Here is a 24,444-nt window from a genome sequence, read left to right as displayed (position 1 = left end):
AGGCTCAGTGGCCATGGCTCACCGGCCCAGCCACTCCACGGCATGTGGGATCTTCCCAGACCGGGGCACGAACCCTTGTCTCCTGCATCGGCAGGCAGACTCCCAACCACTGCGCCACCAGGGAAGCCCTTTTTCTCTTTTTTGATGAAAAGAAGTTTTAAGTATCTTTTAGAGTTTGGTATGATTTAGGATTGGGTTTGGCTGCAAACACTAACAAGCCAACTAATAGTTATACAGAGAGGAACTGATTTATCTTAAGCCACAGAAAGTCATGGGGTAGGCCGTACACAACAGCTGCACAAAGACCCAGCTCTTTCCTCTTTCTGCTTTGCCACTCTCAGCATGTTGCCTTGATGCTCATGCTTGTTGCCTCATGGCTACAAAACGGCTGCTCCAACTCCAGACACCGTGTCCTCGTCTCAGGCAGGAAGAGACAGGAAGGCCCAAGGGCCAAAGCCTTTCTTTCAAGCTTTGACGCTTTATTCCAAAAGGGAAGCCCTCCCAGCAACCTCTGCTGACTTCTCACCCACTAGAACTGGGTCACATGGCACCTCAGCCGCAAGGAAGCCTGGGAAGTCAAGTAGTTTGAGGAAAGCAAAGGAGAGAAGGTTTGTGAATGGTTTTCCCACAGAAGACCCCTAGTGCCTGCCCATGGTGTTGTTGGAGGATGACTATACAATGCTTTCAAGTTGTGCAATCACCTGGGAATCTTGTTAAAATGCAGTTACGATTCAGTAGGTCTGGAGCAGGGCACTGAGTCTGCATACCTAACAAGCTACTGTTGTGTAACAAACCCTCCTAAAACCTTGCAGCTTAAAACAACTATCTTATTTGCTTATGATTCTTCAGGTGTTGCCTGGGGTCTCTCACAGGGCTGCAGGCACCTAGCAGATTTGCTGAGACGTGATGGTCTAGGATAGCCTCATTCACACGTGTGGTGCTTGAGACTGTCAGCAGCCTCTCTTTCCAGGTGGCCACTCATCCTCCAGCAGCCCTGCCCCAGGTTCTTCACATGGTAGTCTCAGGGATCCAAGAGGGCGAGAGAAGACGTAGCGAAACCTTTTGAGGCCTAGGCTCAGAACTCCCACAGTGTCATTCCACCACAATCCATTAGCCAAAGCCAGTCCAGCCCAGATTCAGGGGACAAGGAGATAGCCTCCACTTCTTGATGGGAGGAGCGGCACAGTCACCTTGCAGAGAGGTGCGTGTAGGACTGGGAGGGTCATTGCAGCCGCCTTTGCTAACAAACCACCTCAGATATCAATGCTGCTGGTTCCTGGACCCTGTTTGAGTAGCAAAGATTCAGAACAGTGGTTCTCCACCTTGGCTGGACATCAGAATCATGCGAGAGAATTAAAAAATACTGATGCCTGTTGGAGATAAATATCTTTGGACGTCAGTATTTTTCAAAGCTCCCAGATAAGTCTAAAGCACAGCTTAGGTTGAGAGCCAATGCTTCAGAAGTCTCCAGTTGAGTGTCTGGGTGGGTGGTTTTGAATACAGGAGGAGCTGGCTGGGGGTGGAAGAGTGCTGATGAAATGAGTTAGGGATGTGTTGAGAACTGGTGAAAAGATAAACAGATAACTCAGAGATGAGTCTAGAACTCCAAGAAGAGATGTGCACTGGACACAAAGGTTTGAGACTTATGAATGAGCCAATTATAGTTAAAGCTAAGGTTCCATGGAACTCACTTTGGAAAACCCTGGGGATGCATTTAGTGGACTCTCGGCTCGGGGAAGCCTTGATGGCTGGTGAGTGCCTAGGAGGCAGGGATGGGGCTCTGGGGTACTGAGAAGATGGCAGACACCTCCAGGTCAGTAGTTGTCCCCATGGGGATTCAGTCAGTCCGCCACCATTCGTGAGTGCCATCAGTGTGCCTGGCCCAAGATCAAATGACCACGGAGTTGTCTCAAGGATCAGCTCTGAGCACAAAAGGAAGGGAACACTGTGAACACGCTCAGAGAGGGGAGGTCATGTCAGTCTCTCAGCACGGACTGCCTGGGACACATTTTCACGAGAGGAGGGGCCACCTGCGGGGTGGCCTGACACATGGGGTTGGATAAGGGAAGAAAGCTAACATTTAACCTATTAGGTCCCAGGCACTGTGCTAGCTTTAAGTGCATTTTCAGAGCAAAGCCAGAAGGTAAGGCAATGTGGGGTGGTGGTTAAGAGCTGGGCCTCTGGAGCTTGATAGCCTGGGTTCAGCCCTCAGTCCTGCTACTTATTGTGTGATTCGGAGTAAACTACTTAACCTCTCCGAGCCTCAGTTTTCTCTTGTACACGGTATTCCCGTGAAAGCTCAACAAGTCAGTCCACATTCTGGACCTGAAGCAGTCCCTGGTTTGAGGTAAGCCCCCAGTGAATATTACCTTCTTTTGATGATCTTTACATTCACCCCATAAAGCAGGTATCCTGGTTTACAGATGAGAAAACGGATGCTCAAAGAGGCAAATGACCTGCCTAAGGGCCATGGCAGTCAGGAAGGGAGCCAGGATGCAAACCATAGGCCATCCGTGGTCGCATGGCTCCTGCTGTCCCCTCTTCCCGCAGGTAGTGCGAGCACAGCCCCCCCGACTCCCCCTAAATCCCCCTCTACTTGGGACAGCCCATCCCAGGCAACACTCCACTTCCCTTCCAGGCTGCGTCAATGATCGGAAAAAACAGCTGAGGCAGCTGTTCCGCTCCCTTCAAGGCCAGAAGAAAACTCCCAACTAATCCCCGGCACAGAGGAGAGCGACCCGACCCGGGGAGGTGCCACACCAGTCCTCTCCCTGCTCCCAGTTACCAGCACAGCAGCACCTCAGAGCACTCACCCCCCCTCCCCCTCCCTCCGGCCTGGCAGCAGCTTTGTTAGCCTGGCACCCCCACCCCACCCTGGGCATCTCTGCACCAGGAGAGAGCCAATCCCCAGGACTGGTTAGACTTTAACCTTGACGGATCGGCTGGCTTGGCGGTCAGGCCCGAAGAGGACACATGCAGCAAGTTCTGCTACCCCAGAGATCACATCTAATAAAGGATCACAGTCTTTATTCGGGCTCCAGGCTTGGCTCAGGGGATGCTGTCGGCTGCAACCAAACCTTCCTGGCTTTGACCCTTTGATGTCTCTCGGGGGGATCAGTGTTGAAAAGATCCTCCAGGAGCAAGGGTTCAGGGTTTATGGAACTTAAGCTGTGTCTGCAAAGCAAGCAGTTACTAGACTGTTTACTGGGGGTCTGGGGAAGGCCTGAGCCTTATATACATCTTGCCCTCCTTACAATACCCTGACTGCATGTCAGGGAACCCATGGACAAGGCAAGGATCAGGAAGGCAGAGCTACTTAGAGACAGTCTCTGCAAAGGTGCACTTATCGAAGTCAGATAGGTGACCTAGGTGCCTCTCTGAGCCTTTCTGTTTGAGGTTGGGAGCTGAGCTTCTTAGACCAGAAAGCCTTGGGCTGGCAGGCAGAGATGGCTTGGGGAGTTGGGCAGAAGTAAGAATGTCTGCATTTTTCACATTCCTACGCCTCCTCTAGGTTGAAGAGAAGTTGCAACAAGAGTGGGCTGGTGGCTAATTGCTCCAGGGCGACCTACCAAGGGACCCTAGTCAGCTCCCTCTATCACTCTCCCCCCTTCAGGACAGTTCTTTTGGCTGCAAGAATCTGACTGTGGAAGGAAAGGAAGGGGAGGGGTGGGGAGGGCTTTTGAAAGGAAAATACTGGGAAATCTATGTGAATCAGCCAGACTTGGGAAGGCCTGAAGCCAGGCCATTCTGGGCCTCCTGCCTCCAGAGTGTGGGGACTTCCCTCATCCCTGTGACTGGGGCAAGCCCAGACAACACCAGGCATGGATTCCACGTCTTTCCAGGAGAAAGAATCTGATTGGCTCTTCTTTGGCCTAGCATCCACCCTCAGCCAGACAGGCAGTGGCAATGTTCAGACAGACCGACTGTGAGCCAGGCAGTCATACTAGACAGTATCAACCAAAGTGAGCGCCACAACTCCCCATTTTCAAATATACAACAGCAACGTGTCCTTCCCTTGCACCCCGTGCCCCACCATGCAGTTTCTATTCCAAAGGAACCACATAATTGTCTGCACACAAATTATGAGCTTATTAGACACCTGTCCTTACTTCTCACTTCAATGTATCTTAGAGCTTGTTTCAAATCAGTGCTCAGAGCTTCTTCTTTCTTGATTACAGCTGTATAGTATTGCACTATTTGGAGTTATCCATTTCTTTAATCTACTGTGGACAGACATTTCGTTTCCAATTCCACCTCCCTACTTCTTAGGGCCATTATGGAGAAAACCCAGCAATTTCTACTAAGAAAACTCAAGAGGATGCAAAAGCACAGGTCTGGGCCAAATCTGACTTATGTAAAGTGTTTTGTTGGCCAACACCCAAGTTGTAAAAAATTTTCTGAATTAGCAGTATTTAAAAAACAGAGGATTCAACCTAAAAATCTAAATTTCTAGATGATCTTGAAGAAAACACAGGATCTGGCCATGCCAGCTTGATTCCCCATATAACCTGGTTGGAACCAAATGGAGTGCCCTCTCCATCCTGCCATCTTCTGTTGTTACTGCCTAGCTAATCCTGACATCATTTCAAGGAGGAACCACTGCCCCTTCACAGATGGTATCCTAAAGGAGTGGCATGCCCTCAGTTAAGGACTGAATGAGGTGAAGACTAGAAGCTGCTATTCATTCACGTAGGTAACGTTTATTGAGCCCTCGAGGCACACGAAAGACATCCCTCACGGCACATTCACATTCACATCAGGATCGCAGACCCTAAAGGCAGATGGGAACTCTCAGCAGCACTGGCCCGGGTCCTGCTTTCAGAGCCGGTGGAGGCGCATCCTGCACAAGTGCAGCACAGTAAGACGCAGCCCCTCACCCGCCTCTGGTGCAGGACTCTGCAAGGCCTTCCCGACTACAGAGCAGCCGCAGCAGGTTGATAAGCAGCACCTACTCCGGGCTCCGTCCTGGGGGCAAGCAGGAAGATGGGCCCAAATGGAGGCAGTGAAGGGGGACTGTGTGTCTGCCTACGGCGGACAATGAAGCACCAAGATTCTGTCCTTCATTCAGGACAGGAGCCTCCTCTGAGCCTCCTGCTTTATTCCAATTCCGCTACACACACTGCTTGAAAATGTGTCTCTCTCTTTCTGAGAGGAATGCTGGAATGAAGCTCCCACTCTTCCCCCTGCCGGGGCCCATTTCAATAGCAGGCCATTGCTGAGAAGTGCCTGTTGCAGCCATTCTCACACCCCCACAAGCGCTGCCCCCTCCCACCTCCCGGTGGCTGCCAGGGCCTGTCAATGGGCCTTGTGTCCACCCGGCCCCAGTGGTCAGGCCCGGCAGATACTGGCAGGCTGAGGGTTCCCTCCTGCCGTCACAAAATAGCCAAGTGCTACAGACAAAGAAGCTTCGTACAAGGACTATGGCTAGATTCCTCACACTGTCCCCTTGCAGAGTAGATCCTGTCCTTGCAGGTGTCAAGGCTGGAGAGTTCTAGGTCCTCCATGATCCCGGGGGGATGCTGGTCTTAGGTCCCCCACTTTGGTTCTTAAATTTCATCCTTTCAAGATGACCTTGAGAGCTTTAAGCTCATCCTCGTTGAGGGGGTTCAGGTTAAAACCCTTCAGCTCCGGTTTGCCTAGGGAGAGAAGACAATTCATCAGCGAGTCGGGGCTCCTGCTGTCCAACCTACTGGCCCTGGCGTCAGGCCTGGGAAAGGGGCTTACACTGCATTCACGCTGCCAAACACTTGGCCTTGAGGTCTGACAGAAATGGACCTCAAATTCCGCAAATGCACTGAACAACGTGCATCGACACCTGCTCCTGAGTCACCAAGAACCTGCAGAGTCATGACTGCTGTCTAGAAACCTCCAGATTTGCACCAGACTGTGACCAATCTGGAGTGGTCTGGTTAACCTAGAAATTCAGCTCTAACCTGGACCACCTGACTGAGGCCTTCTGACCCTTAGTCAGAGCTATCCCAGTCCCGACACCATGCCCTGGCATAAAAGTGAGATATCCCAGGCCATTCCTGCTGCCCGAAAAGAACTTGTGACAGGAATAAGATCCCACAAACTTCCCGTCCATTCCGTCTCTGGGCGGCTCGAGACAACCCTGCCCACAGCCCACAGCTTCAGCGCCACTCACCAGCTGCCCGGGTCGCTGCCCACCTGGAGGGGCTTCCCACCCCTGCCTTCAAAGTCCGTGTTGATGGCTGTCTCCCCTCCTGGTTTCCAGGCCCACCCCCAGCCCCCAGGCCAATACCTTGGGCCTCAAAGAGGCGATTGACCTTCACTTTAAGTTGTTTCCGGAGCCTCTCTATTTCTTTATCCAGATGTTCCTGATCTGAAAAATGAGATGGGCAAACAAGATGAGGTTATGCTACAGACAGATCTAAGGATGCCAGCCTCTCCCCAGCCCCCTTGAGAGCAAGGGGTCTCAGCATGTGGGAAGGAAAAGGGGACTTCGGAGACCAGCTGAGGAAGGAACTAAAGGCTAGAGAAGGGACGTGACCTGCCCCGACCCGAGTGAGCCCAAAACAGGGCTGAGCACACCAGTCCCCTGACTCGCAGTTCACCGAACTGTTTTCATTATGCAAAGAACCCTGGCCAGTGGATACGGAAGGCAACGCCAGGATTTTTAGGTCACCCTCCCACAGTGAAATTATGGAAAATTCAAATGTAAGGACAAAAAGAAGAACCTAGACCCAGCCTACCCTAAGATGGATGGAAAACAGGTGGCTGAGGGAATTTCACAAACCCACATTCATCAAGGTGAGGGGTTTTCACAAAAGCAGGATTGTAGTAACTGATACGTGAACAGTCAACGTGCAGCCTAATGCTCACGCTTAACCTAATTCACGGCTGTGAAGAGAAGGCTGTCTTACAGGACGGACTGCACCCAAAGGCAGGTGCGCCGTGAGTAGTGCAACTGACGGGTGCCACCCAACCAACTCCCCCAGCTCTGTTTACATCCACTCATGAGTGACATTCCTGTCTTCCTCACAGACTTTCATTCTTTCTGATGGGTGAAAGCCCTAACCAGCCGAGCCTTCTGGCCTGGGCAGTGGTTCTGGTTCTCAATGTAAATGAGGAACCACAGTCTCACACAAGCTTGTTTAGCCTGTGTCCATCCCTGAGAACCAGAGGTGATGATGTCACAGAACTTCTCTATGTCGGTGACAAGACCACACTTGTGGGCTAAGAGAGCTGAGGATCCGGAACCCAGGCAGGCGATGCCCCCTGGTAGCTTAGCCTGAGCGGCCTCCAGCCTCCACCCAAGTGCAAGGACGACTCTTAATTTTATAACCATGATATTAGTGTATGTTTTTCAACAAGACCGCCAGAAGCTTCTCCTCCAAGCTGACCTAGTTTCCTTTGCTAGAATTTCGGTTTCAATAGGGATAGAGATACCCTGTTTTCAGGGACAGAGGCAACCTTGTTGGTCCTCCTGACCCACATGTTTTCAGGGGTATGGAAGAGAAAACATGCATAACTTGCCCTTTTCCCAGCCAAGGACCCATCTGTAGCCTGACCTTTTGCCTTTATGACGCTCCTCCAAAGAGCCTCCAGGAACCTAATTGTGAGATTTGAGTAACATTTGTTGTGTATCCAGGCTGTGGCAGACCCTAGAGGTTCACTCTTCCCAAACGTCCATTTTCAACCCACTTGCTATTGCAGGGGATGTGAAAAATAAGAGCTCCTCTGCCAGACTCCCCGGCAGCTATGTGTGGGCATGTGCCTTAAATCTGGCAAATGAGGTATCAGCAGAAGTCCCTGAGGCGGATGGTCTTATTTTCAAAATAGAAGGCAAGGCCATATATGGAGAAAACCCTCTGTCTTTTCTCCAGCCTGGCACTCAAACATGAGACCTTCAATGATGACACAATAACCATGAGAACATGTTAAGGTGACACTGCTGAACAACTGTGCCAGTCCTGTACTGCCCTTCTCTGGACAACTTCTTACATAAGAAAAACAGAACTCTATTTCCTTAACCCTCAATTTGTTGGACTTCTGTTATTTGCAGTCCAACTCGTTCCTCACTGATAAACAAGCACTGCGCTGAGCACGTGTCCTGTTTTATCTCAACTTCACAACAACTGTGCTACGTAGAAGTGTCCCCCTTTTAGAGATGAGGAAATAACTCAGTGGCAGATCAGGGATTAACATGCACACAGCCGCCTCTCATCAAGCTGCTGCCCAAAGAAAGCCTGACTCTCGGTTCTCGGTTAAGACCAAGGCTGGGGGTGCGGGGGGACATGTTCCTGACCCCTGCCCAGGAGGCCTTACCTTTCTCAATCATTTCCTTCGTCTCACGGTGAGGCATCCTGATAAACACATTCCCAAAGCAAACCATCACGTCTTCTGAAATGGCAAACAGTCATTCCTTCAAAAAATATTTTTATGCCAGGCATTGTTTTAGATGCTGAGAACACAGCAGAACAGGACAAAGTTCCTGCCCTCATAGCTTATGTTATAGTGGAGGAGAGGGAATAAACAAAAAAGTAAAGATAATAAACAAAGATATGATTTGTCAGGCCCTGAAGAGTATCGCAGAGAAAACTAAAGCAGGGTAAGAGAGATGGAGAATGCCAAAGTAGGGGAGGAGTTTGTCATTTATACCAGGCAGGCGGGTAAGGCCTCACTGATTATGTGCCATTTGGGCAGAGACCCAAAGGAAGTGAGGGTGTAAGCCGTGCAGACACCTGGGGAAAGAGCAAGCCAGGCAGAGGAACCAGGAACAGCAAAGATCAGTAATGTGCTGGGGCGTTAGAACAGCAAGGAGACCAGCGAGGGTGGAGCCGATGAGTAAGGGGGAGAGCAGAGGAGATGATGTGGGAAAGCTCAAGGAAGTCTGGATTCCATGGGGTCTTGCAGGACTCCAGATTTTACTCTGGTGAGACGAGAAGAAACTGGAAGGTTTTAGGCTTCCCAGTGCACTTTAAACCCTTGGCCCCCAAGGCCCTTCATTATGGCCTGGCCTCTGCCCACCTCTTCAGCCTCATCACACACCCCTCCCCTGCTCCTTACTCTGTCACAACCACTTGGCCTCATCTAAAGAGCCACTATCCCCTTCTCCAAAACCTACCCCATGTCCAATTCCTTCTTCAGCTTTCTCACAATTTTCAAATTGTGAATTTTCAATTCACAATTTTCAAGTTCTGGGGGTTTTTATACCCCCCCAGCACTTTCCCAGTGCCATCACTGATAAGCTGGCAGCTAACGACCTGTTATTGAGGAAATATCATAGAGAAAACTGAAGCAGAGTAGCTGCTGAAACCCTGAGCCACAGTCTATGTCAGACCTGCAATACCGTCTCCCCCATCTCCATGGGCTGTGCTACATGCCTGTGGCCTCCTGCCCAGTCTCTATCAGGGACAAGTCAAAGGCCTTAGCAGGAAAACGGAACAGGCCTCCTGGGCTGCAGCGAGGAGGTCTAGGCTTACCAGAGAGGCTGAGATCCTTCTGCAGGGCCCTCAGGCCCTCCCGGTTCCGATTCCTTTTGGTATCCAGGTCCACAATCTGAAAAGCACAGGGGCAGGAAGGAACTCAGCTACTTCTTACCCCAGCCTGTACTCCCAACAGACCAGGGCTATTAAAACCTCACATCATTCCTAACATCAGGTAGCACCCTAACATCATCAGGGATATTAGAACCTAGGCATCATTCCTAGGTTAATTCCAATGTCCCGCCTAAAATGGACTGATGTGTGAAGGTATTTCTTCCCCCACTCAGCTTCCAGCTCCTTGAAAACAATGCTTTGTCCAGGTGTCTTCCCCCCAGAGGAGGTGGTGGGGAAATGTTTAATGACTAAATAGGTAATTTTTTTTTTTATTATCCACTGAAGCACTAGTTCTCAAGCTTTAGGGCATTTCAGAATCACGAGGAGAGTGCAAACCACTCCCTGGACAAGCTCCTCCAGCTGATTCTGACCTAGTATCATGAAAAACCCAACAATATTAGATCAGAACAGCAGAGGTGTTGGCACTGAGATGGTGGTAACAGCCCAACAGCTACAAAGGGAGTGAGCAGGCAGTACAGCATACTGCCTGACAGCACTGGCTCTGAAGCCGAACACCCAGGTTTGAATCCTGCTGTCCACTAGGAGCTATGTGATTTCACCTCTCTGAAAAACGTAGACAGGAACAGGACCCACTACATAGGTTACTGTTTTTTAAAATTTTTTGTTATTTATTTATTTGGAGTATAATTGCTTTATAATGCTGTGTTAGTTTCTGCTGTACGATGAAGTGAATCAGCTATACGTATACATATATCTCCTCCCTCTTGGACCTCCCTCCCCACCCCCATCCCACCCATCTAGCTCATCACAGAGCACCGAGCTGAGCTCCCTGTGCTATACAGCAGCCTCCCACTAGCTATTTATTTTACACATGGTAGTGTATTTATGTCAAACCTAATCTCCCAATTCATTCCACCCTCCCCTTCACCCCCGCATGTCCACACATCCATTCTCTACATCTGTGTCTCTATTCCTGCCCAGCAAATAGGTTCATCTGTACCATTTTTCTAGATTCCACATATATGTGTTAATATACGATATTTGTTTTTCTCTTTCTGACTTACTTCACTCTGTATGACAGACTCTAGGTCCATCCACATCTCTACAAATGACCCAATTTCATTCCTTTTTATGGCTGAGTAATATTCCATTACACATGTAGATATATATATATGGATATATCCCACATCTTCTTTATCCAGTCACCTGTCGATAGGCACATTTAAGTTGTTTCCATGTCCTGGCTATTGTAAATAGTGCTGTAATGAACACTGGGGTACATGTGACTTTCGGAATTATGCTTTTCTCAAGGTATGTGCCCAGTAGCGGGACTGCTGGATCATATGGTAGTTCTATTTTTAGTTTTTTTAAGGAACCTCCAAACTGTTCTCCATGGTGGCTCTATCAGTTTACATTCCCACCAACAGTGCAAGAGGGTTCCCTTTTCTCCACACCCTCTCCAGCATTTATTTTTTGTGGATTTTTTGATGATTGCCATTCCAACTGGTGTGAGGTGATACCTCACTGTAGTTTTGATTTGCATTTCCCTAACAATTAGTGATGTTGAGCATCTTTTCCCACCACGAACTCCCTTAAAACCCTTGGCATTTCCATTAGAACCAGACCCAAACTCCCTGTGCAGGTCTACATGGCCCTCCATGGCCAGGGCCCCACGATCCTACCACGTCCCCACTCCTGCGCAATCACTAGACCACTCAGGGCTCTTTTCTGTTCCTCTTCTCCACTCAGGGCCTGGACTGGGGCGGTGCAGCCCAGGTCGGTGAGGTGTCCCAAGAACTGCATTTTGAAAAAGGGGTTCAAGTCAACCAAACGCCCAAAGGGGTAATGGGTCGGATCCAGAAGGCAGGGCAAGAGCAAAGTTGGCGAGAGACGAAAGGCCTGGCACAGACAGGCGCTCACTTAATATGTGCTAAATAAAGGAGTGAAGCAAGGTGCCGTGCCACGATTTGACCCACGTGACCTCACAACCGCCCAGTCTGTCGTCACAGCCCTTGACCCACAAGCCTAGGTCAACTCACGGCGAACCCGAGCTGGAGCCAGTTCCGGACCACGCGCGTTTCTCTAGGCGCTCGCCATCAGGCCAAACCCGGGCCCCAGCCCCGCGGACGGGCCTCCTACCTGCCGTTTGTCCGCCAGCACCTCCTCGGCGAGCTCCTCCACCTCCATGAGGTACCGAAGCACCCGCTCCGCCTCGGGCGACAGCATGGTGTTCACCTGCTCCAACTCGGTTCGGCCGCGATCCATAGCCACCTCCGCTCTACCGCCGCTGCAGCTCGGTCCGCGCACGCGCTGATCTGACAGGGCTTCCGGCGCGCATGCGCAATTGAAAGAAGAACGGTGGCGCGCAGGCTCCAATGCACGCGCGGCGACCGGACGCGAGAGGCGGGGCCTAGCTTTGGGGGCGGGGCTGAAGCGCCCCCTGCAGGCACAAACCTTTCAACGTCTCCCTTTCATACAGTTCTTAATCCCCTCCTCTGTGCCAGGCAGTTTTAGGGGCTGAGGGTGCAGCAGTGAACAAAACAAAGTCCCTGCCCTCGTGCAACGTCATCTAGCGGGAAACATCGACAATTAATGACAAAACAAATAATTATATACTATGGCAGGCAGTGATAGTGCTTTGGAGAAATCAAATCATTCTTCCCCTCCCTGCCTGAGGAACACCAAGGAGGCCCACGTGGCAGTGTGACTTATATTAACCTCTGACACCTTCAGGTTCCAGTTTATAAAATGAGAGTGAATAAAACTCCCCCTCATTGTCTTTCCTCAGGGTTGGAAGGAGGCAGGAATCTTTTTAAATTCAGTTTGACCCCCACGTTCGTTGAGACCCTGTGTTAGGCCCAATGTCCGGAATAGTTGACCTAGACCCAAGGAAGGGGCTGGAAAACCACGGGCAGTGAGCAATGAAGTGCCAGCTCAGAAGAAAGTTGTTTAAGTGCTGGAAAGTGAATTGGTGTGGGCTGTAGGATCTGGGAAGACCTCCAAGATGAGGCAGGCAGGTGGAAAGTGGCGGCCCTTCAGAACCAGAGGGTTCCCTAGAGATCTTCAAGCCCAATACCTCATTGTACAGCTGCAAAAACCAAGGTTGAGAGAGTGGCGAGGACTTTAAAAAGTCAAGAGCAGACCCAGTACTAGAGCTCTAACCTCCTGTTTTCCTGAGTCCAGCTTTTATTTCTCTCCTTTTGGCCACTGTAACCAAGCCCTTTCACACCCCTTGCCTTACTTGAATTTCGCAGCAACCTTTGTGTGGATGGGTTATTACACACTTCACAGTTGCAGACTGAGGCAGGGAAAAGGGCAATGCCCTGTCACACAGCAAGGCAGACCGCAGCTGTCTCTGGACCCTGAAAAAAGGCCCTCCCCTAAATCGTGGCCCCAGAAGTCACAGTAGCACCCCGTCTTTGCCTGGCCATTGGCTTCCTTCAACTGCCAGAGGCAGAGTTAGTTTTCCCTGCAGCCACCTGGCATGGGGAAAGAAGGAGATTCATTAAGGATTCCTCATTGAGGGTGAATTTGTCGCCAAACCCAGGATGTTTTGTGTAAACACCTTCTGGTTCAGAAACGCAGACGCAGGCCCTGTGAAGGAAGGGGGAACATTTGCCAAAGGAGAAACAGGCCTCACCAGGCATCTGTGGGGCCTGGACCCCAGGACTGGGTCTCCTCCATCTTGGGGCTCAAAGAGGACTGGACCAGGCTGACCCCTGACCCCTGACAGAAGGGCCCGGGTGGGGAAGGGTTGAGGAAGTCTCCCGAATTGGCAGCTTCTTGGCTGTGACTGGCCCTCAGAGGGCACCCCTGGCCACTGGCAATGTTGGGGAGGGAGGTCGTATCTAAGACTTTGGGACAGTCAGACCTGGAAGGGCTCCTGTTTCAGAATCACTTATGTTTCAGAACCATCTATTTCACAAATATTTATTGACTGCCCTGACCCTGTTATAGGGATTCCACCGTGAGCAAAACCAGACATGGTCCTTGCCCTCGGAAAGCTTTCAGTCTGGTGGGAGAGACAGACAATAAACACGTGAACAAGCAACTATATCATTTGTCAGGTGGTGGGTGATAAGTGCTATGGAGCACACTGCAGGGCAAGGTGGAGAGGGAATGAACCAGGGGCGATCTGAGATAAGGTGGTCAGGGAGGGCTTCTCTGAAGAGGTGGCATTTGTGCAGAGATGTGGAGGAGGTGAGCGGGTGAGCCACGTGGGCATCTGGGGGATGAGCATTCCAGGAAGAGGGAACAGCAGATACAAAGGCCCTGAGATGAGCCTTCGTTTGGCAAGTTGGAAGGACAGCAAAACCAGTGTAGGTGGAACAGAATGTGGGGGGAAAGGGGGGCGGGCAGAGTAGGAAGTGATGTCAGAAAGGGGAAGGAGGCATGGAGCCTGTGGGCCTATAGATGGGGCTATAGGTGCCCCGCCCACATGGCCAGGCCCTCCTTGGGGGTGGCCTGCAAGTACTGCAGCACAGGCCTGTGGCTTCCTGTTTCTCCCTGCTCACAGATGCAGGTTGAGTGGGGAATGCAGGTGAGTTAACATCCACAGGAGTGGCCCTCAACAAAGAAGAGGAAGGAGCTAGTGGCTGCCTAACCCAGCTTCTTTGCCTCTCTGTGGGAGACCCACAAGGAGGCTGTAACAATCATCCAGGCAGGAGAGGATAGTTGCTGGACAGAGGGTAGCAATGGAGATAGGGAACACTGGTGGGATTCTCCGGGCCTTTGCACACACTCTTCCATCAGCCTGGATTCGTTTTCTCCCAAACTTTGTACCTGTATAACTACTACATGTCCGCCACTTATCAGCTTGGTGTCACCTCCTCCCAAAGGTCAAGAGTCCTCTCGGGGCCCCCACAGCTTCCTGGGCTACCCACACCTCTGCACTTACCACACCATCTTTTTCTCTAATCATCTCCCTCTCCAGTTGAGAGTTCTTCAGGGCAGGGACCTTGTCTGTCATGTTTGCTGCTGTGTCTCCAGGACCTAGGATGGTGCCTGGCATACAGTCGGTGCTCAGCCATGGGCTCAACATGAAGCAGAACTTTCTAAAACCCAAAGTATCCAAAAGTGAACAGATCTAACCCAAGGGTAACTAGCTCCCCATGCCATAAGGTGTATAAGGCTGGACTGCCACGTTATTGGGACATTGCAGAGCATGAAACCCTCTGCAACTCAGGTGGTGGTGGACCCTCGGTCTTTCCTAACCAGAAAATTCTACCTAGTCACACTAGGGTATGCCCCATCTTTAGCCACCCACCGCCCCAGGCCAAAAGGGCTGTAACTACTGGGGCTCTGGTGTTCGGGGACTGGAGGCAATAAGAACGATGCTGCACCCCTTCCCCTTGGACATCCTTTGACTGTTTCTGTGCGCCCACCCCCTTGGGTAAGTGTTCAGTGACCAGCACCCACTTCTCTCCTTCGGAAGGACTGCTCTCAGGCTGCTGGAGCCTTCTGGGGGGACCCACCCTTCCTCCGAGCTGTAGCTCATCACTTCAGGGTTATGAAAGCCCACCTTCTTTGCGTAGGATGCTGGCAGGGGTGTGGGTGGATAACTCTGAGGTGTAACTTATGCTCCAGAGTTCCCCCATGGAGTCAGGCTGAAGCAGCCACCCACACAACATCCGCAAGTGCTACTTGGCTTCCTCTCCTTCCCTGTCCTGCCTCCCCCACTCCCTTATGGTCAGAACCCTCCAACGCTCCCATCTCACTCAGTAAAAGCCAAACGCCTCACCGAGGCCCACAAGGCCCTACATGACCCGCCCTACCTCTCTGAGCATCTCCCACCTCTCTCCCCAGCACCTTGCTGCTCCTCAAACCAGCCAGGCGCAGTTCCACCTCAGGGCCTTTGCACTGGCTGCTCCCTCCGCCTGTACTTTCCCTTGGTGTCCTCTTGTCTCCCTCCCTCAGCTCCTAAAAGTCTTTGCTTAAATTTCACCTTCTCAGTGAGGCCTACCCTGACCATTCTATTTAAAAATAAAACCCCCACCCCCCCAGTACTCCTGATCGACTTCCTCTGCTCTACTTTTTTTTTTTTACAGCTTTTGTCACTTTCCAGCATGCTATTTAATCTACTTAGATTTATTATTAATCTCCCTCTGTTAGAAAGGAAGTTCCATGAGGGCAGGAATCTTTGTCTCATTTGTTTCTGATGTATCTTCAATACCTAGAACAGTAACTGGCCCACAGTAGGCACTCAATAAACATTTATGAATGAATGAATGAGGAAAAGAGCCAGAATTCTAACCAAGGCAGACCTCTCTGAGGCCAGGCTCTTAACCCCTATGCTGGAGGTGGAGGTGGGAGTGGCAGGTCATGCCAGGCCTTGTTGTTAAGGTAAGGAGATTGGATTTTGTTCCCAGATCAATACGAAGCTACTGGAGGGTCTTGAGCAAGCATGGGACGTGATTGGGTTTTACCTTGTGAAACCTCTCTGGCTGTGGGGATAGGATGGGCTAAAAAGGGCAAGTATGGTGCAGTCCTGTGAGTGTGTGTGTGTGTGTGTGTGTGTGTGTGTGTGTGTTGGGGGTGGGAGGGTGATGATGGGGGCTTGGAGAGGTGACAGGGCTGTGACTGCACTGGAGTTGGGAGTAACAGGAAGCTGGCTCAATATCCCAATTTTCCAGGCAGCCTGGGTGGCTGCCCCACGGGCTCTGGCCTGCAAGTGGTCCAGGCCAGGCCTCCCAGCTGCTGACAACGTGCCCTTGTCCCACAGATGGGCTGTTTGCTCTCCTGGGTGGTCCCCAGCTCCTCCCTCTGCTTCCTTTGTGCTTTGTGGGCTTGGCAGGTGGAGGGGAGGCTTCCACTCCCTCTCCTCCCCTGACCCAGAGAATAAGCCCTTATATTCATGTGATTCTCCACTTGCCCTCACTTCATCCTCCCACGTCCCCAGGGAACGAAGAAATCTGATTCCCATTGGGCAGATGAGGACACTGAGCCCCCCCAAAAGGGCATGGGATCCTCCCAAGGTCATGAAGCCAGATGGGGATGCCAGGTGGGGACCTGTGTCCTAACTCCCTGAACGTCGATTTCATCAGGCAACAGATGGTCCCAAGGCTTGACTTGAAAAGTCTGAAAAGTGACCTCAAAGATAATACAAGCCCAGAACATTCCTGGCCTCCCTGAGCTGGTCTTTACGACTACCTTTAACACTAAATCCATTCATGTAAAATTCCAGGAATAGATTCTTCTTATTGAAAATGAAAACATTACAGAGAAGACTAAAGTTCTGTTTTGACACCCCTCCCCCATCTCAGTTCTCTCCACAGTCCCAGTTTGGGTGTGTGATGATGTCATTTGAAGATGTAGTTAGGAACCCAGAGAACATATGTAAGGCTATTATGTGCGTGGCACGGTAGGAAGGTAGGATGGAAGGCATTGCACACAAATGATCACTCTGCAGCCTGTTTGGTCTTGGACATCTTTGATGGGTATATTTAGATCTCTCTCCTATTCCCTGACTGCTGCAGAGTATTCTATAGTCTGTAAGCACCAGAGTTCATTTGTTTATCTAGTTTCCTAAATTAAGTTTTACATTTATTTTTCATGCAGTAAAGTACAGGTGGTTGAATTAATCCCACCTCTCAGCTCTTAGCACGTGATCATGAGTTAGTCTTCAAAGACTCTCTCTTGTTTATATTATTTTCCCCTTTTCCCCCCACCCCCACTCCATTCTGAGCTCAGAGAAACCCTCTCTACTGTGTTTGATATATGTCCTTAAATATTTGTGATTTCTTGAAAAATGCAGAGTAGTTGTGTTATGTGTTTATGTATTTTAAAAATTCTTATCAAGGTATAACACACACGGGCGTGCACAAATCTTAAGTATACTATAGTTTATTAATGTTCAAAAACTGAACACACCCAAGTACCCAGCACGCAGATCAAGCAACAGGATATCAGCAGCCGCCTCCCCAGAAGATCCCCTCCAAGCCCTCCCTCCCGTCCACCACCCCAAGGTAACCACCACTCTGACTTCTAACACCGTACATCGGTTTTGCTTGTTCTTGAACTTTATACAAATGGAATCACGCAGAGTGTGCTCTTTTATGTCTGACTTCTTTCGCTCAACATTTTGTTCACGGGTCTATCTCTGTCGTTGGGTGTGGCTGTAGGTCACTTACTCTCGATGCTGAAGCGCGCTCCATCAGAGGACTACACAGCGGTTAAGCCATTCTGCTGCTGGTGAAGCTGTGGTGGTTTCCAGCTTGGGGCGGTTACAAAGAGCGTGGATATGAACAGTCGTGTGTATGTCTTTGGGTACACACACATATGTATCATTTCTGTGGCGTGAATACCGAGGAGAGGGATTGCTGGGTATGATTAGTTTTAGTAGATAGTAGATACGGATAATCCACATAATATTACTGTGCTGTTAAGTTGTGTTAATTTCCCACTTTTTTTTTTTTTTCTCATCTCGATGTTCCTTGGATCTATCCACATCCTCTGTGTACCTCTAGTTCCTTGCTCCTGGAAGCTCCAGAGAAGCCATAACTGCTTCCACCACATTTCATACGTCCTCCTCCTTAGTTGTGGGTGCCTGAGTTCCCTTTTTCTCCGCATTGACACACACAGTGCCACAACGAACACCCTGCCGTGATGAAGGGCATGCACACGCTTTTTTTTCCCCTGAGCAATGCCACATTGCCCTCCAGAACGGCTGTACTCATCTACGCTCCTACCAGTGATGCATATCCTCCCGAACATTAGGTATTATCCACCCTTCTGCGGCTTGCCAGTGTGGTGGTTGTGAGTATCATGTTTACTGACCCATTCTTTTGTGGATGGACACTTAAGTTGTCTTCCATCTTTGGGGATTACAAGAAGTGCTGCAATGATCCTTCAGGGACACATCTCCTGATACTTGTCTGTGAGTTCTTCTCCACCTCATCTTCCTCTACTCTCCTTGAACCCTAGTTCCCAAACACTCCCTGACTTGCCCACCTCTCTGCCTTTGCTTGGGCTGTGCCCTCTGCCTGGAGTACCCTTTGCTTTCCTTCTCCACTTGTTGAGGCTTACTCTTCTCTTAAGGCCCCTCCTCCTAGAAGACCCCATCCCATCCCCGACCTGATCCCCCAGGAGGGTGGCTCTCCCTCAGGTCTTCCAGAAGGACTGTCGTCCTCCTTTTCCTCTGGCATCGATCACTTTCTTGTTTTGGACTAAACCTACTTTTGCCATGGTTTTGGCTTTCTCACTGACATGGGAGCCCACTGAGGCTAGGGGCTCTGTGGGCTTCCCCTCGAGTACCCAGGACCCTCAGATGATGTCCCCAGAGAGGTCTGCTGAATGAATGAGTGAGGCTGTGACATAATCATGCCTTGGAGGGAATTAAGAGTCCAATCTCTCTCTGTCTTCTTCTTTACCAACCAAAACATTACGGAAGTTGCTCTTTCCACTGGAAAGAGAGTCGAACATGGAGTCCAGACTTCCACAGTCTTGGGTGGGGATGAGTGGCCCAACCTCTCTGTAAAATGGGTGTTGGCACTCACTTATTCACTCAAGGCCATGGTTATTGAGTGCCTACACTGTGCCAGGCTCTGCAGATTCAATGGTAAACAGGACAGGCCTAGTCCTGAGCCTCACGGGCTTTTGGTCACAGGGATAAGATTGACATTCATGCAGGCACCATTCCTATTGTGATAAAGCTCAAATGAAAAGTTCAGAGTCCAATGAGATTGTATAGAGGGGTGTCCCAACGTAAATCAGGGAATAGAGGTAGAGGAAGCTTTCTTAAGAAAGTGACATTTGACCTGAGACCTACAGATGAGTAGAAATAAACTAAGCAAATGGAGAGGTTATGGGTGGCTGTGGAGTAAAGAAATTGTTTCAGGCAGGGAAAACAGCAAGTGCAAAGGCACTGTGGCAGGAGGGAACCTGGAGGAGGCGGTGTAGCTGGATCCCAAGGAGAAGGGGAGAAAGAGGTAGGGGATGAGCTGAATGGACAGGCAGGAGCTAGGTCATAATGCAGGGCCTAGCGGGCAAAGTGAAGTTGGAAAGTGGACTCATTCACTTACTAAATAATTATTAGACACCTTCCATTAGCCAGGGCTGTGCTATAGCACCGAACAAGACAGACAAGGTCCTCGTTCCCACAGAGCTCGCAGTCTGGGGGCAGATGATAACATCAAGCAGAGGAGGAATGCGAACCTTCATAGAGGCCCTACTATGTGCCAAGAACTAGGCTGAGGACTTCCCATGCACTATCTCATTTGATCCTTGCCACCACTCTCTGAAGTAGGATACTCATTTTATTGACGAGGAAACAGGCTTAGCAAGGTTGAACAATTTATTCATCTACTGTACAAGGAGTCTTGAGGACTTATTGCAGTCCATTTAAAAAGACCTATTATGAGCACTTTTACTCAATGCTGATATGTGTGGGATAAATTGGTATAGTCCCTATAGGGGGCATCTATCAAAATTATAAACACACCTACCATTGAATCAGCAAGTCCATTTATTATACAGGTATCCAAAATGGTGCGTCCACAAAGTCATTCACTGAAGTATTGCTACAGGCTGGTGACAACCTAATTGCCCACCACCTAGGGGACTGGTGAAGTAGATTATGGTACATCCATGCGATGGAACACTGGGATGCCACAAAAAAGAACAGGAGTGCTCTCTATGCACTGATATAAACCAACCTCCAAAAATGCTGTTATGCGAAAAAAAAGCAAAAGCACAGAACTGTGTATAATTAAGCTATGATTTGTTTCAGAATGGTGAAAGACAGTATAAAGATAAGTGGGGGGAGCAGGGGAGAAATAAAGAAGGAAAGGAAGGAAGGGAGGCAGGGAGGTAGGGAGAGAGGAAGGGAGGAAGAAAGGGGAAACTTGTGTACCTAAGGGAAGGAGAACCCCGGAGAACAAGATAGGAAAGACATATGTGTTGCCTTTGTACCTTTGAATTTTGAATCATGTGAACGCATTAACTATTCAATAAATAAACACAATTACGTTTGTTTAAAGGACTTTCAGATTCCATGGAGGAGAAAGTGACATTGGAATAGAGAAGACATCCCAGGATTGTTGAATTGAAGGTGTCTTTGTGATTCCCTTGTTTTACAAATGAGGAAACTGAGGCCCAGAGAGGCGACGTGACTTGCTTAAGGTCACCTAAGCAGGTAATGGCAGAATCAGGACTGGCTGTCACCTGAATTGTAGACTGTGCCCTTTCACGTCACAGCTGGTTCAGGATCACTAAGCATCTAGGTGCCAAAATCTAAGTGCTGAGGACACAGGGGTGAACAATGTAGGCAAGACTGCTGCCTCCACAGATCTTGCACTCTAGACAAGAAACAAATACATGCGTATTATAACATCACGTAGTGATAAATGCTGGGGATGAAAAATAAGGCAGGTGAGGCGACAGAGTGTAGGGGGGAAACGATGAGGAAAAACCCCTCTGAAGAGGCAACATTTTAGAGAAGAGAGAGATGGAGCCTTGTGAAACCTGGGGGAGCAGAAGGGACAAAAGCTGGGTGAGAGGGAGAGGTTGGCATGTTAAAGGAATAGCAAAGAGTGTGGCTGGAACAGAATGCGTGAGGGAAAGACGGAAGGATGAGAGGTTGGAGAGGAGAGCAGGAGAGAGATGGTAGGCAGGGTTGAGGAGTCAGGCTCAAAGTGAGTAGGAAGTAATCAGAAGGTTCTGAGCGGGATGGGGTCTGAACAGATATCTCTTTTAAAAAAGCCCCTCTGGCTAATGGTGGAGATTGAACAATAGGAGGGGGAAGAAAGGCTGCAGGGCGCCCGGTGAAGAGGCTGGTGCAGTCCAGCTGTCCAGGAGAGTAGCGACAAAGCTATGGTCTGGGGCGGGGTGTTGGGGAGCAGAGGTCAGTCTTCCCAGCTGCACAACAAGGGGTTTGATGAGATGGTCCCTTAGGGCCTTTCCAGCTCTGGCATTTTGTAATTTGCTTGAACTACCTCAGCACACACCAACCAGGTGCAGCCAAGCCCCTGTTTTTCTTTTCTCACAATCTCTTGGATGCTGAGTCTGGACAGAGCCCAGTGATCTGAGGCTCAGAGTGGAGACTCCTGCCCACCCCCACTTCTGTCCCCACTTCCCAGGGACAGATGGGTGGGCAGCAGGGGACAGCTGTGCCTTGATGCCTGCAGGGCCCCGGGGGAAGGGTTTATCTGAGCGTTCATAACCTCTCTCTGCCTTGCAGGTCTTGAGTTAAAAGCCCCGAATATCATAGCCCCAAGGGGCAAGGGTTGGAGGGTGCCAGGAAAGGGGCAGGACAAGACACTTTTCTGCTTCTGTCTGCAGCTGCCCACAGTGGGGCAGAGACCTGGGGTGCTGAGAAATCCAGCCTGGAAGCAGAAGGCCGTTAGAGCCGAGGCTGAAAGCTGGTGGCCCTCAGGCCACATCTGACCCACTGACCTATTTATTTGGCCTGAGAAGTGTTTGAGAGAAAATGGAGCCAAGGTTTAAAAATCAAGAGATTTTACAATAAAATCTGGATTTCTGGCTTCTCTTGAGTAATTGGAAATCTGACCATACTGACTGCCTATTCCCATATGACAATACTCAGCAGTAGCTGAGTAGCAGCTGTCCCCGTTATTATTTCAATTTATTAATAGGTAAATACATTCACATGATGCAAAAAATTATAAATAGGCATATAATAGTCTCCCTCCCAACCTGTTCCCCTTCTGCCCAGTGCTCCCCAGTAATCTCATTTCCTTATGTAGACTTCCAAAATTTCTTTATGCATATGCAAACAAATACAAGTATAGATTATTAGTCCCACTTTTCACCTGTTCTGGCCCTTGCTTTTCCATGCGGCTGCCTCTCTGTATTAGGAAACAGAGTGCTTCATCACCTCCTTTGCTGCAACATGCCATTCCGTTGTCAGGAAGTCCATGATTTATTTAGCCAGTCCCCTACTGATGGGCATGTGGGTCGTTCCCAATTTTTCTTGTTATAAACAATGCTGTGCCAATTATCTGGTGCACAGTTTGCACAGGACTAAAGGAATAGTACTAGAAACTGGTCCAAGCAGAGGGTGTGGTAGGCACGGATTAAGCTCTTGGCTAATTGAGGAAATGTGATGAAGGCTCTTCCCAAGAGTGATTCCCAACAAAGCCCAGAGGCCACGTCCTTGGGCACTAAGGAAAATCTCCCAGATTTGCTTCTGCCACTTGCTAGATATACTTCTCTCCGGACCTCAGTGTCCCTGTTTGTAAAATGAAAGAAGAGCTCAGGGAACTAGATGAGATCTCAAAGGACCTACTCACTTCTGACCAGCTGTGGTCCACCTTCTGCCTCCACATCAGCCAGACCCAGCCTCATCTTAGCCCTTGAATGAGCCTGGTTCAGTCCCACTGCAGAGCCTTTGCCCAAGTTATTCTGCCCCTGGCCTCAGTGGAACACCACCCCTGTACTTCCTCATTGGTCTTAGTCTGAATCCCTGATCTCTGATTTCAGGCCACTCAGAACACACTGGTCCAAACTTGCTCAGGGCAGAGTCCCCTCTATGGCACCAGTGACAAGTGGGTCCCTCCCACCTGACCCACTCAGGCACCCCATCAGTTCCTTCCTCAGTGTCACTCCTCCAGTTGCCTGAACTAGAGTTCTCAAATGCCAACTCTGCTACTTCCTAACTAATGGTCTTGGGTAAATGCAGCACTTTCCTGAGTCCCAGTTTCCTCACCCACCAAAAGAACGCCAGTTTGAGGATAACATGTGTAATATCAGTAAATTTCTTAGCATATCTCCTGACACACAGAAGGGCTTCATAGTTACACAAGTCGCTGCCCTTTTCTGAATAAGTTACTTTGTTTATAAAATGAGGAGAATAGCAGAACCTATTTCATAGGGCTGATCACTTATTCATTCATTCATTCATTCAGTGACTTTTATAGAATATCTATTGAGTGCCAGGCACAGCACTGGGCACTCGGTGATTTGTCAGTGAAGAAAATGGATGAATTGTCCCAACTCTCATGGAGCTCCCAGACAATTCCAAACAGGCAAACATAAAAAGATAAATTGCCAGTGTATTGGTGTTAAGACGGAAAAGACTAAAGTGTCATGGAAGCTCATAATAGGGGAGGGTCAGGGAGATTTCTCTGAGGGATAGGGAGCAGGGCACAGCTGGGTAGGAGATCCAAGAGGGCTTCCTGAGGGAGGCATCACGCCGGCTAATGATTAGCATTAATTTTCACCACAGCCCTAGGAGGAAGGCACTGGTTATCCCCCAAGCCCGCCATTTTACTTTCTTTTCTGAAGCTAAGAGAAATTGAGTGACTTGACCAAGGTCATAGAGCCAGGAAGGAGTGAGTAGGTTTTGAACCCAGGTTTCCTGGCTCTAGAGTCTCATACATAAAAGTGTGACTTCTACTGCCTGTTTGAACAGGCTGATCCTGGGATGTGGAGAGGCATGGGAGGTAGAGGGGCTGCCTCCATTGGGTGGGGCCCGGAGGTGAGAACCTAACTCTGTCAGGCCCCAGCCATACACATGTAGAACTGGCCCAGGGCCATAAGGGGATCTGGGGTCAGATCTTCCCTCTGCTCAGGGCTCCATGCACTACATGAGTCTCCCTGCCTAGGGTTGTAGAGGAGAAAGAAAGGAAGAGACACTTCTCCTGCTTAATCACATTGGGATTCGGACTCCCCTCCAGCCCAACCCACAAAAACTCCCACCAGTCTACACATGCCTGCGGATAAAGACTCTCAGCTTTGTATCCAGCTTGGAAAACTCCCTTAATCCCTAACTGTTCGTCCTCCATTTTCAGCCTCGGACAATAGCTGGCACTCCAACTCCTGAGCATTGCTGGGACCAAAACAGTCCCTGGACATGAAAGGGATGTTGGGCTGAAGGACTGCAAATGGCTGCTCCTTCCTGACGCAGGGCAGCTGTCTCCCTTCATCTTCCCTTCCTTGCCACTCTGAAGCAGGGTGGTCCTCA

At 49.8% G+C, this 24,444-nt stretch overlaps 2 protein-coding genes across 2 annotated transcripts in view; one reads left to right on the top strand and one right to left on the bottom strand.

Annotated features, from left to right (window-relative positions):
- TTLL9 (tubulin tyrosine ligase like 9) overlaps positions 1 to 2,715 on the top strand; it is a 47,765-nt gene extending 45,050 nt beyond the window's left edge. The window contains exon 12 of the mRNA XM_024128573.1: positions 2,639 to 2,715. Within this exon, the coding sequence (XP_023984341.1) occupies positions 2,639 to 2,715 (77 nt within the window). The remainder of the gene's footprint in view (positions 1 to 2,638) is intronic.
- Positions 2,716 to 4,678: 1,963 nt separating this feature from the next.
- PDRG1 (p53 and DNA damage regulated 1) lies at positions 4,679 to 11,845 on the bottom strand. The gene is made up of 5 exons (XM_007122335.3): positions 11,664 to 11,845; positions 9,447 to 9,522; positions 8,290 to 8,364; positions 6,263 to 6,343; positions 4,679 to 5,636 (listed from the first exon to the last, which is right to left on the bottom strand). Exons 1-5 carry the CDS (start codon positions 11,787 to 11,789, stop codon positions 5,554 to 5,556), a joined length of 441 nt encoding a protein of 146 aa, XP_007122397.1. The 5' UTR covers positions 11,790 to 11,845; the 3' UTR covers positions 4,679 to 5,553.
- Positions 11,846 to 24,444: the final 12,599 nt, after the last annotated feature.

This window comes from Physeter macrocephalus, chromosome 14 (genome assembly GCF_002837175.3).
Source record: "Physeter macrocephalus isolate SW-GA chromosome 14, ASM283717v5, whole genome shotgun sequence".
Classification (NCBI taxonomy): Eukaryota; Metazoa; Chordata; class Mammalia; order Artiodactyla; family Physeteridae; genus Physeter; species Physeter macrocephalus.
Note: the sequence above shows the minus strand (reverse complement) of the source record. Positions and strands in the feature narration are given on the sequence as shown.

What these genes read in the sequence shown, in the direction of transcription:
- PDRG1 (XM_007122335.3), bottom strand. Translation starts at nt 11,789, where the DNA reads ATGGATCGCGGCCGAACCGAGTTGGAGCAGGTGAACACCATGCTGTCG. An exon ending in TGCTGGCGGACAAACGGCAG is followed by an intron (nt 9,523 to 11,663) that starts GTAGGAGGCCCG and finishes TGTGCTTTTCAG; the next exon opens with ATTGTGGACCTGGATACCAA. An exon ending in TCGCCTCTTTGAGGCCCAAG is followed by an intron (nt 5,637 to 6,262) that starts GTATTGGCCTGG and finishes TTCTCTCCCTAG; the next exon opens with GCAAACCGGAGCTGAAGGGT.